This window comes from Malus sylvestris, chromosome 11 (assembly GCF_916048215.2).
Source record: "Malus sylvestris chromosome 11, drMalSylv7.2, whole genome shotgun sequence".
NCBI lineage: Eukaryota > Viridiplantae > Streptophyta > Magnoliopsida > Rosales > Rosaceae > Malus > Malus sylvestris.
Window position 1 is genome coordinate 11,550,556 of NC_062270.1, and position 11,787 is coordinate 11,562,342.

At 32.8% G+C, this 11,787-nt stretch overlaps 1 protein-coding gene across 1 annotated transcript; it reads left to right on the plus strand.

Annotated features, from left to right (window-relative positions):
- Window positions 1-2,834: 2,834 nt before the first annotated feature.
- LOC126589546 (MLO-like protein 6) lies at window positions 2,835-11,484 on the plus strand. The gene is made up of 15 exons (XM_050254871.1): window positions 2,835-3,211; window positions 3,334-3,391; window positions 3,657-3,913; window positions 4,435-4,551; window positions 4,654-4,714; window positions 4,927-5,015; window positions 8,821-8,895; window positions 9,088-9,182; window positions 9,275-9,324; window positions 9,478-9,518; window positions 9,626-9,799; window positions 9,936-9,971; window positions 10,089-10,156; window positions 10,256-10,316; window positions 10,646-11,484. The coding sequence occupies exons 1-15, from the start codon at window positions 3,089-3,091 to the stop codon at window positions 11,132-11,134; spliced, it is 1,794 nt and encodes a 597-aa protein (XP_050110828.1). The 5' UTR covers window positions 2,835-3,088; the 3' UTR covers window positions 11,135-11,484.
- The last annotated feature ends 303 nt before the right edge of the window (window positions 11,485-11,787 follow it).

Consider the following 11,787-nt stretch of genomic DNA (forward strand, 5'->3'; position numbering starts at 1 on the left):
GAAGATGACCAAATTGTCACCAATCATAATCCAAATGGGTGCAACGACCCTCATGTAAGAAAATAAGATGAATTTATGAATAATTAGTTAATTAAAATAAAGAGTCTTGTTGGAGGAAGATGTCACACTCCGATTTGGAATGTCCACATGAACATTTGAAATTGAAGTATGTTGGCCGAAACTTGAAATGTGATGAAGTCATAAAGAGTTGATGATGTTTAAATAGTGTGAATAAATTAAAATTGAAGTCTAATGCTAATTAAAACTAAGGTAATTTAGCCAAAAGTCAATAAAAATTTACTATTAAGCCATATATCAATGCCATATTTTTGTTCTGAACTTAATCAATGATATATTTTTATTAATTAGGCATAGGTCAATAATGAATGCCACATAGACTTTAAGTCATTATAAATAGTTAGAATTAGACTATTCTATCCTTCTATCTCTTTCTTTCCCTATAAATGTCATATGGTTTTAAGTTATTATACATACGGATTTTGATCCTCTCTGGATTAATTTTGTGGAGATCCTTCAGACTGATGGATCTCATCCATTGATACAAATCTAACGACCAAAATCTCTTATCCTTCCTCTTTTTTCCTCAACTCTTCGCTTTCTCCCTCACTTCGAAGCTTTCAACCTCGAACCACCAACTCTCCAAATTCCAAATTAAATTCAACCCCACCTCAAATACTTTCAGAAAAGAAAATTCGGTAAATTGCATGGTGGGTCGTCACAATGGTTTTCAAAACGTGGTGAGTTAAAATGGCCATATTAACTAAAATACAATTTCAAATATAAGTTAAGGCAGTTGGTTATAGTCGTGAGTTAAAATGGCCATATTAACTAAAATACAATTACAAATATAAGTTAAGGCAGTTGGTTATAGTCGTGAGCTCGCCTCTTATTCCAAGTTTGAATTAATTTTCGTTAGAGTAAATCACATTGTAAAAGGAAAAAGAACTAGAATACAATAAAATAAAGGAAACTGAGTTCCATATGTAGTACCTTTGGAGTGTGGTGGGTTCTTTTTCTTGTGGTGTTATTACTATAGTTTTAGAACTTCCAAAGTTTAGTCTTGGTGAGTATTATCAATCCTCATGATTAGATGAGTCCTCCATGGTTGAAGAATTGTCTTGTATTCTTCATGAGTTTGTAATGGTGAAAATGTGATGTATCTTTTTGTGTGTGACTTCTTGATTACGTTTACTATGTCTACCTTATAAACGTATCGTACGTCTTTGATTTTTTTTATTAAAATTTCTTTTGATTTGATCTCATGAAAGTAATATTAATTCCAAAATATAAGCACCGTGGGTTAGTTAACTATAAAACGTCGTTATATTCCAATACCATGCCATAGTTTTTCTTTTATTGAGATTAAAAAAAAATTCAAAGTTTACTCAAAACTTTCTTCATGCATATATGTAGGAGAATGCTTCAATTTCCTCTATATGGAAATTAAAGGCTAAGATTCTCGATGCCCTATATTCAGATTAAAAAAATTAAAAGGACGAATTTAAGGTCATCTCAGATAGCAGGCATAACGAGAAAACCGATCACTTGTAGTGTTAACTTACTGCAGGAAGTAGAAACAATCATATGTATGAACTGGGATCATCTCTAGATCTCTTCCATTAAATTTTCTCAATTCATCAATTTAGATCTTTGAAATTTAATCTAACGATTACAAATAGAGAATTCTTTTAAAAATTATAATAACTTTATTCGTTTGATCAAAATTTCAAAGATCGAAATTGATGGATTGAGAGAATTTGATGAAAGGGAACAAGTCAATAACGCAGGCAATAATTTTTTAATTTTTTACATGTAATATGCATTATTGACTCGCCACTTGTTCTATGATTTGTCAAACCCCGTCACTCTCATGAGTCAGTCAATTTGTTCATAGCATACACGAAAATAGGAACCATACATTTTTATTTCGTCTCTTTCTGGAGTATATTATATTATCTTAATGCTCCAGGAGACCAGAAATGTTCTTGTACATGTCCTCAGTTTTGGACCCTTTGATTGGGGATCCAAAGGTTGAGAAACAAAAAGAATTACATATCCCTTAAATTTTAAGCTAGGGGTCGACTCTGGGGCAGTCATTAGCAGTGGTAATCAATTATTGGAATCAATGCAACTTAATATTACGATCATTTAGATGTGTTTTTCTTTTTGGTAAGTAAAAAATAATAGATTTTAATTTTTGTGAATGACGAGCTTGATACTAAATATTAAAATTGATTCATTGTGTGACTAATCAAAATCCATGCTCTTTCATGTAGATATAATGTTGTATGTGAAAAAAAAATGCTAAGGAAACTATCTTAAAGTGGGATTTTTCACCACCTCATCTTTTTGACATAATGTTTTATAATCTTGGCACGAAATTGTGATAAAAAATGATGTGCGAGAGAGTTCATAGAAAATTTCACTTTTAAGAAAGTCTCTTTAGCATTTAACTTAATAAAATTAAGGGTAATGCTAAATAAACTAAATTTGTAGACAAAATTTTAGAAACTAAATTACATGGAAGTTGATGATTGGTTTATAATTTAAGTGTTAATAAACTTATTTCTATTGATACGACATCATTTATTTGATAAATTTTATCTCTAAATTTAATTAACCTAATATTACTCTTAAATTAAAGGGGACTATTATTATTCGGTCAAAATAACTGTGTTTGATTTTTTTTAACGGGTCAAGGACAATCTCTCTCTCTCTATATATATATATATTCTCTTACGCGTTCGAAAGTCAAAATTTTCCACTGCAGTCCCTTTCCTTGAATTCATTTCAACTCCTTTTAACACCCGCAACCTCTCTATTACCTTCACATGTTTATTTCATATTCTCTTTCTCTCTCTCTCTCTCTCTCTCATATTCATGATTCGATAACTTCAGTTGTTTCATTCATTGTTCCTTGTCAATTGGGCAACTTATTGGAAACTTCAGTTGTTTCATTTCATTGTTCTTTGTCAATTGGGTTCTTTGTCAATTGGGCAACTTATTCGAAACTTAAGTTATTTCATTTCGTTGTTCTTTGTCAATTGGGCAACTTAATCCAGAAAACATGGCAGCGGCAACGTCTGGAAGATCGTTAGAGCAAACGCCGACGTGGGCTGTTGCCGTAGTCTGTTTTGTTTTGGTCTTGATTTCAATAATCATTGAACACATAATCGAACTTATAGCAAAGGTAAAGTCATACTTCAACTGAAAGTTCATTAATTTGGGTGCTTAGACCGACTTCTGGTTCTTCATTAGTTTACTCTCCTGAGTTTGAATTTCATTACATTACTTCTTTCACCATTTTTGCAGTGGTTAAAGAAGAAACACAAAAGCGCCCTTTACGAAGCACTAGAAAAGATCAAATCAGGTAAAACCCATGTCAAATCATAGACTAACTGATTAACTGGAAATGATTTATGGACACCACTTTTCTCCTTATGCACAGCCGGTCTATTTTTCGTGTCTTGATTCTTTGTTTTTCCGATCAAAAGGCTATAAATAATCAGCGTTGTGCCAGAGGAGAAAAATGGTGCAGCAATCATTTCCCGCTCGTTAATTGATTTAGTGAGAGTTAACATATTGAGATTATTGAGCTAATACCTATGTTTTATTTGTGTTTGTGGGTGTAATAGAGCTTATGTTATTGGGGTTCATATCCTTGCTCTTAACTGTGGGACAAGGACCAATATCAAACATATGCATATCACAGAAAATTGGCAACACTTGGCATCCGTGTGGCAAGAAGCAAGAAGACAAATTGAATAAGGAAGAGGATTTGGAGTATGTGGATGAAACCCCGAGCAGGAGACTGCTCTCTCTGTTTAACGAGACGGGCGGTGGCTCACGCCGTGTTCTGGCTGCTGCTGTCACCGACAAATGTTCAGCAACGGTAGGAACTACGAACGTTCACCACTTATTTTGATCTACAATTTTTTTTTTTCAATTCTATTTTTGTTCCTAGAATAAAAAACCGGCCAAGGTACTTATTTTAATCTACAATTTCTTTTGATACTCATTATTTTAACCTAAACAAAACTATTGTTAATTATTCAAAAAATTCACCCAGCATAAATTAATTATCATGATGTAGAAATTCCGTATTTTAGACTTTTCCTTAAGATGCACTCAATAAACAAGTAGCCATTTGTCAGCTAGCATTGCTTATATTATATCAGACGAGTACACGTAATATCTTATCAGTTATCAGACAAGTCCATGCAGATGTATAAATTAGAGGTGAATCGGAATCAATTTTGGTTTTTACAAGAAATCAAGTTGGTGAATTATACTTGATCTCTAAGCAATTTCAAAATGCAAAACCAGAAACTAATTAGGAATGAATCAAACACGTAAATATTTGTTTATAATGTAGGAATTAAGGCTCATGGAATGTCTACTCAAATTTTGCAGGGTAAAGTACCTTTTATATCTGCGGATGGTATTCATCAACTGCACATTTTTATCTTCGTGTTGGCTGTTTTCCATGTCCTTTATTGCATCCTCACAATGGCTTTAGGAAGAGCCAAGGTACATCAATTTACAATTAATTAACTGATCTTTCTTTTTCTCTTTTAATTCATTATAATCAATGGAAATTAATTGATTATGATGACTATTTGGTGAGTTCAGATGGGAAGTTGGAAGCGGTGGGAAAAGGAAACAAGAACAGTTGAATATCAATTTTCTCATGGTTAGAACTGCAAATTCATAAATAATCTCCAAGAGCCAAAAATTTCTAAACATCCAAATTAACTAGATGAAATAATGGATTATTTAAAGTCTTGTAGTCTCTAATTGTGACTTTTAATTTTAACCACAATATATGAAAGGAAATTATTCAGAGTCAATGAGTCATTCAATTATTTGACATTTTTGTTTTGGCATGTGTTGTGTGTATGACAGACCCAGAGAGATTCAGGTTTGCAAGGGACACATCTTTTGGGAGGAGGCATATGAGTTTCTGGACCAAAACACCTTTCCTTATGTGGATAGTAAGAGCTCTCTACTCTTATTCCCTTTATCCTTTATGTTAGTATAATCATTCTTTGTGCATTTTATGAATGCATGGCATGTATATGTTAATATATACATCATTATTAATCGCCTGGTTCTTATTGAAATCTTTCAAGCTACAAAATAATAAGGGAATTGCTATTAGCACTCAAAAAATTTCATTTGGCACTCGAAACTTCTATAATTAGAAAGAAAAATATACTTGTGAGGAGTATAGAATGTGATTTTTGGAGTACTAATAATAATTCCCAATAATAATAACAATAATAACGTTTTGTTTAAGATTGAATGGCGTAGAATTCTAAACCTAATCTACTCTTTCTATTATCCCGCCCACCTTTACTATACTAACCTAATTGACTTACATACTTTCTACGCATTATAATGTCAATTTTTCACCCCTAATGGCTTAAATACTTTCAAATTTGTGTTTCTTGCTACATGAATTTTTTGTGGTGAATTTAGTATTTGCCATCAGATTGACGTCCGCATTGATATTTTTTTATTCATTTCTTTATCAAACAATAAAGAATCTAAATACCTAATAATTGTTAGTTGCGTGGAAACTTATCTCTACTAATTAATAAAACACTCATTGTCAATCAAAATTCTATGAAATTACCAAATTAACCTTCTAATTAAAACAGAACATGAATAAGAAATATGGGGCAGAAATGTAATTTCACACAACCAAATTAAGCTGTTTTTTTTTTCAAAGTCTCATCTAAATATAATCCTAACATATCTCTAATTTAAAAATGAAAAAATAAAAAAATAAAAAAATAAAAAGAAAAAAACCTTCACACTCCCACATTCTCTATCACTCTCTTTCTCTCTCCTTCTATTTCAAAAACAAAAAAAAAAAAATTTCTCACATTTTGTGTGTGCCCATATGCTAGTGTTAGTATTATGATTTGATCAGTGTTAAGATAGTCAAGGAAACAATCCCTTTCACATGACATAAAAATAAAAACACTGCCCTTTCAGATTTCACACGTACACACGAATAATAATAATCAAGTGATTCTCGTAACACAAATAGGTTAATTTAAAAATAATTACAAAGAAAATTAAGATTATAAAGCTAGATTGACGTGGAGGCACTTAAAAAAGAGTGGATAAAAGTATATAGGGTATCAATTATTTGTTTGATCTTTCCTGCTTTTGTTTTGGCCTGATTGTTTCAGTGTATCTTCAATCATACAAACCCTAATTCAGTAATTCAGTAATACTTCTCCTTTCTAATGTTAAGTTTTTAAGAAAAGAATTATAGGTCAAGTGTCACTAATGAAAAGTTTTCTCTTATAAGCCCAACAAAATGGATAATGATTGTTTGCCCTCCACTTCCAGTGCCTTCTCCGTGTCCTCCTGTTTTGTGTGATCACGGTTAAGCTACGTTAACATTTTATATTATTTTTTTATAGATATAATAAGACAAAAATAAATAGTAATATAAAATATTGACGTGACTTAACCATGACCACACAAACAAGAAGGCACGAGAACAGCACCGGAAGTGGAAGACAGACAATCCTTGTCCCAACAAAATTAATGACGCCACGTTCTAACTGACATGTCATTTAATAAGAAATTAATGCTGCCAAGGAGAGTGATCGTGGCATGGCCATTGGATTAATAAGCTTAAGGCCTAATAAAAGTTTGATAAAGTTGTTGGAAAATATGTCCGAGCCACTTGTGTACGACAGTAACTCAAGAACCTCGTGTGTTAAAGATAATACTCTCAACTATGTTACAATTAGCAAGAATAGCGTTATTATAAACGGATGCATACACTAATCCTCTCTTGCATGTATGCTTTTGATTTAAGGTTCTAAAAAGTGTGGGCTAGTCGGGCGGCGGATAAAGGTCTAGTGCCTAGACGAGGGACTAGGCAGTTTGTTTAGCTTTAGTTAAATCTATTATATAACATATAAAGAAATGACTAATTATACTTAAAAAAAATACATTATTGTATTAGAATATATATATTGCAAAACAAAATGACATATAGATTATAAAATATTATAACATATTAAAAACATGAAGAACAAACATATAGTGGGTGCTTATCCAAGTATTAAACAAGTCTTTTATAATTTCTTGAAAAAACAAAATATGTAAAATGAAAGTTATGTATTTTCTGTCTAAGTAAGAGTAACGACCTAACCGGTTCTAGGCGGGCTAGACGGCGCCTAGGCAGGTCTATGTGTCTTTTCTTAATTTTCAAACACTTAGAAATTAATCGAAATGATGACCAACTGTCTAGTGCCTATGTGAAATTTTTTAAAACAGTGCCTTTGATAGTTTTAGCATTCACTTTTTATAGAGTAAATTGTACAAATGGTCCCTCAACTTTAATCAAATTGGAGCAATGGTCCCTCAACTAAAAATCCATTACCTTTGGTCCCTCAACTTATCAAAACGTGCAGCTATGGTCCCTCAACTAAAAATCCATTACCATTGGTCCCTGAACTTTAATTCAAGTGGAGAAATGGTCCTTTAACTTTAACCCAATTGTAACAATAGTCCTTCCAATATAACTCGTTTTGACAAATTTTTTGACATAGTTGACGAAAAGAACCATAATTATACACTTTGATGAGTTAAGGGACCCTAATTATATAAATGGTTATTCCAACATAGCTTATTTTGACAATATTTTGACAAAATTGATGAAAATGACTATAGCTACACATTTTGATAAGTTGAGGGACCAATGGTAATGAATTTTTAGTTGAGGGACCATTGCTCCAATTTGATTAAAATTGAGGGACCATTTGTACAATTTACTCCTTTTTATAATGTGCCGTTTAACATTTTGTATGTTATCGAAACATAAAGCAGGAGTATACAATTATTGTAGGAGTGCGTAGTAGGGTCCTAGTGTACAGAAGATCTCTGCCAAAATTTATATTAACATGCAAGAGATATTCAGAAAAAGCCAAACACCAAGATTAGGGTATAGCCTATATATCAGAGTCGTCTCTTTAAGTTGTTTTCTTTCCTTTCTTTCTTTCTGCTTTTTTCTTTTTTTTTTTTTTTTTTTTTTTTTTTGACAAACAAGAATCCCTTTAAGTGGTTTTACATATACGAATGGTGTGAAAGCGTTTTTTTCTTTCCGAAAAATGCTGTGAAGCCCCTTTTTTTTTCGAAAAATTGTGTGAAAGCGTTTTTTGGTTTTTTTGTAAAAGCGTTTTTTTCAAGCATTTAGCTATGATTTTGACTTTTGAAGTCAATATAAGGATGAAGACCCTTCTAACCTTCTAGATATTCTTCTGAATTGTGTGCACAAATAATGAGATTCTATAAGAAGACTTTGGCAATACAAATTGGCTTCGTTTTAATTTGTCCTGCCATGCGGCATCGACGGTCTTAAGTTTGCCACTATAGATAAGAACTGGGCGGTGCCCATGCACAGGACAATTTCCTCCTTTTTTTGACTGATAGTTTGACTTTTACGAAGGACCCCTAATTTGATTTTATTCATATTTGACGGAATTGTGAGCTACAGAAGGTCATGTGTCACAAAATAAGCAATAATGGTGGAAGTTCAAGACTCCCCTCATAAGCCTTCCTATTCCTAGCTAGGTCTTCATACAAAGCTTTTGTTTTGTTTTGTTTTCGAAAAGCATTTTCTCTTCTTTTTTGTTACGTTTATATGTAGTTTCTTAAAGTGATTTTTTTTATTTCAACTGGGTTTATTTAAGTGTTGACCCGAGGGTATGTAAATATTTTTTATACTTTCTTTTGCCTTACCATCCATTTATTTTATACTATTTGCAGGTTTGTTTTTTTAGACAATTTGTAAGGTCCGTTCCCAAAGTGGATTACTTAACCTTGCGGCATGGGTTTATCATGGTAAGTGCTTTATCATAATCTACAATATGTGGAATTTTTTTTTAATATAATTGATGTATTGATTCAATGAAGTTATGCTTTGTTATGACATATAAGATTGTGAAAAATAATAATATAAAACGCGTGACATACATTAGTTTGGATAATAATTATATTCTGTAACCAATAACATATTGCACAACAATATTTCAGGCACATTTGGCACCCCAAAGCCATCAGAATTTCAATTTCCAAAAATACATAAACAGATCACTTGAAGAGGATTTCAAGGTAGTTGTGGGAATCAGGTTAGTGATTTGGTGTTTTCTTCTACTTTTTTGTCCTTTTTATTTCACTGTTTGTTGACATAAACTTCCATTTTCTTTGTTACAAACTGCAGTCCTCCAATTTGGTTCTTTGCGGTGATATTCATACTTTTTAATACTCACGGTGAGTAAACTCATGTATTTAATCACGTCTTCACCTACTAAATTATATATATGTTCTTCCAACTTATAGCACTTAACTTTAAACTCTAAATGTTTCAACATAATTAAATTAATTACTTATTTGATTAAGCTTACTTGAATTTCGTTTGGACAGGCTGGTATACTTATTATTGGCTACCGTTCATCCCATTGATTGTAAGTAAAATCTCTTCCCTCATCATAATCTACCAAGTATTCATAATATAATAGTGGGACCACAAGATGGATAGATCTAACGGTGGAAAATGCACTTGGACGTTCAGATCATTCTCTTGGTGGGGACCAAGCTACAGGTGATCATCACGAAAATGGGTCTTCGAATTCAAGAAAGCGGAGAGGTTGTAAAGGGGCTACCTGTGGTTCAACCTGGTGATCATCTCTTTTGGCTCAACCGCCCTCGTCTCATTCTCTACCTCATCAACTTTGTTCTCTTTCAGGTACCTTAATAATTTTAACAGAGTTTTCAGTACTTTAAATTATATTAATATGAACTTAATTAATTCCTAGAGTTCTTAAACCCTATGTATGTATGTATACACTGATCCTTTTGCATTATCTTTTTATCAATGTCAGAATGCCTTCCAGCTTGCTTTCTTTGCATGGAGTTGGGTAAGTTACATTTTCCTAATTATTAATTAATTGGTTAATTAATCTGAGATTTATTAGATAAGTAAATAAGAAAAGTGGAATAGTATACTAATTATCTGATAATTTTTGGCATTTCAGTATGAATTTAGCTTGAAATCTTGTTTTCACGAGCACACTGAGGACGTGGTCATCAGAGTTTCAATGGGGTGAGTCTCACTTCTTCCTTGGACTTAACTCTTAATTATTTCCTATTTTCCTAACCGTTAAAATTGTTCAAACACACAATTAACGGTGGCGATTTTTAGGATCCTCATACAGATTCTCTGCAGTTATGTCACTCTACCCCTCTATGCCCTTGTCACACAGGTAATGATCTAAATACATGATCATCAATTCATAGATTTAATTGAGCAACCACGTAGTTTTAATGAGAACCAAATTGATCCAATTAATTTGTGAATTTACGTGACAAAATGGTTATTGGTTGTAATGACATTCAAAATTTACTTTAAAAAGCAGGTCCTAAGTTCTAGTCGAATGATTATGAATGAGTTTGTCAATATATGACACTTGTTATTATATATCATTGTCCGAGTGAATCTGAATCACACAAATAAACATGTTTTCACCATATCGATGACTAAATTGAATAAATCTTGAAATTAATATTTGACTTTATATGTTGATTTGTTCAGATGGGCTCAACCATGAAACCAACCATATTCAATGAAAGAGTAGCCGCAGCTTTACGCAACTGGCATCACACAGCCAGGAAGCACATAAAGCAGAACAAAGGCTCCGTAACCCCAATGTCTAGCAGACCAGTCACTCCATCCCACCACACGTCCCCCGTCCACCTCCTTCGGAACTATCGGAACGAAGTGGATAGTTTCCATGCATCACCAAGAAGATCAAATTTCGAGGGTGAACGTTGGGCCAACGAATCACCCTCCCCCTCACACCACCTCCATGTAGATGGCAGTTCATCCTCTTACCACCACCATATTGAAATGGGAGATGTAGACCGTGAGAGGGTTGATGTCAATGAACAAAATTCGGTTCATGGGAAAACTACAATAACTGATACTAGTATTACTATCATGGAACCTGCTCAAACACAACACGAAATTAACATGGAGCGGTCGAAAGACTTCTCATTTGACAAGAGGCAACCTACACAATAGCTCGAAAATTTGTTGCATTATGCATTAGAGATCGGCAATGATGGTGACAATGATGACAGCAAGGACGATGACGCAATGATCGGAGAGAATGGAGATGCTTGAAGCCACACATTTTGCATCCTGCCGAGTAGTGTTTTTTTTTTTTAATATATATTTTTTACTCATTTTGCATCCTGTCTCAATTGTTTTACTGTGCCTTTATGTTATAGCATTTTTTCTGTAAATAAATGCCTCTAAATCTTAAGCACAAAGTCACGATCCTGAATGCCAAAGAGCATTAATATTCTGTTTGAAGAGTTGATAATTGCCTCTCACAATATATATGCAGTTGATGACTTTTGGTGATTTTCTATGGATAGTGTTATTTCCTCAACTCATTTTTATCCCTCACATGCTCTTGTTAATTTTTTACCATTGATTTTTTGCCTTTCATTCGATCCAACGGCCTCAAATTAAGAGATGTGTGCGATAAATAAAAATAGGTGTGTGGATAGCACTATCATTTTCTATTGGATTTTTATCACAAATGGTCTCTTAAATTGATTCACCCCATTAAGATGGTCCTTAAAATTGAAAATCGATTAATGTAGTCCTTAAAAATGGATATTGCAAATCAATATTGTCCTACTGTTAAAAATCTATCAAAAATTCTG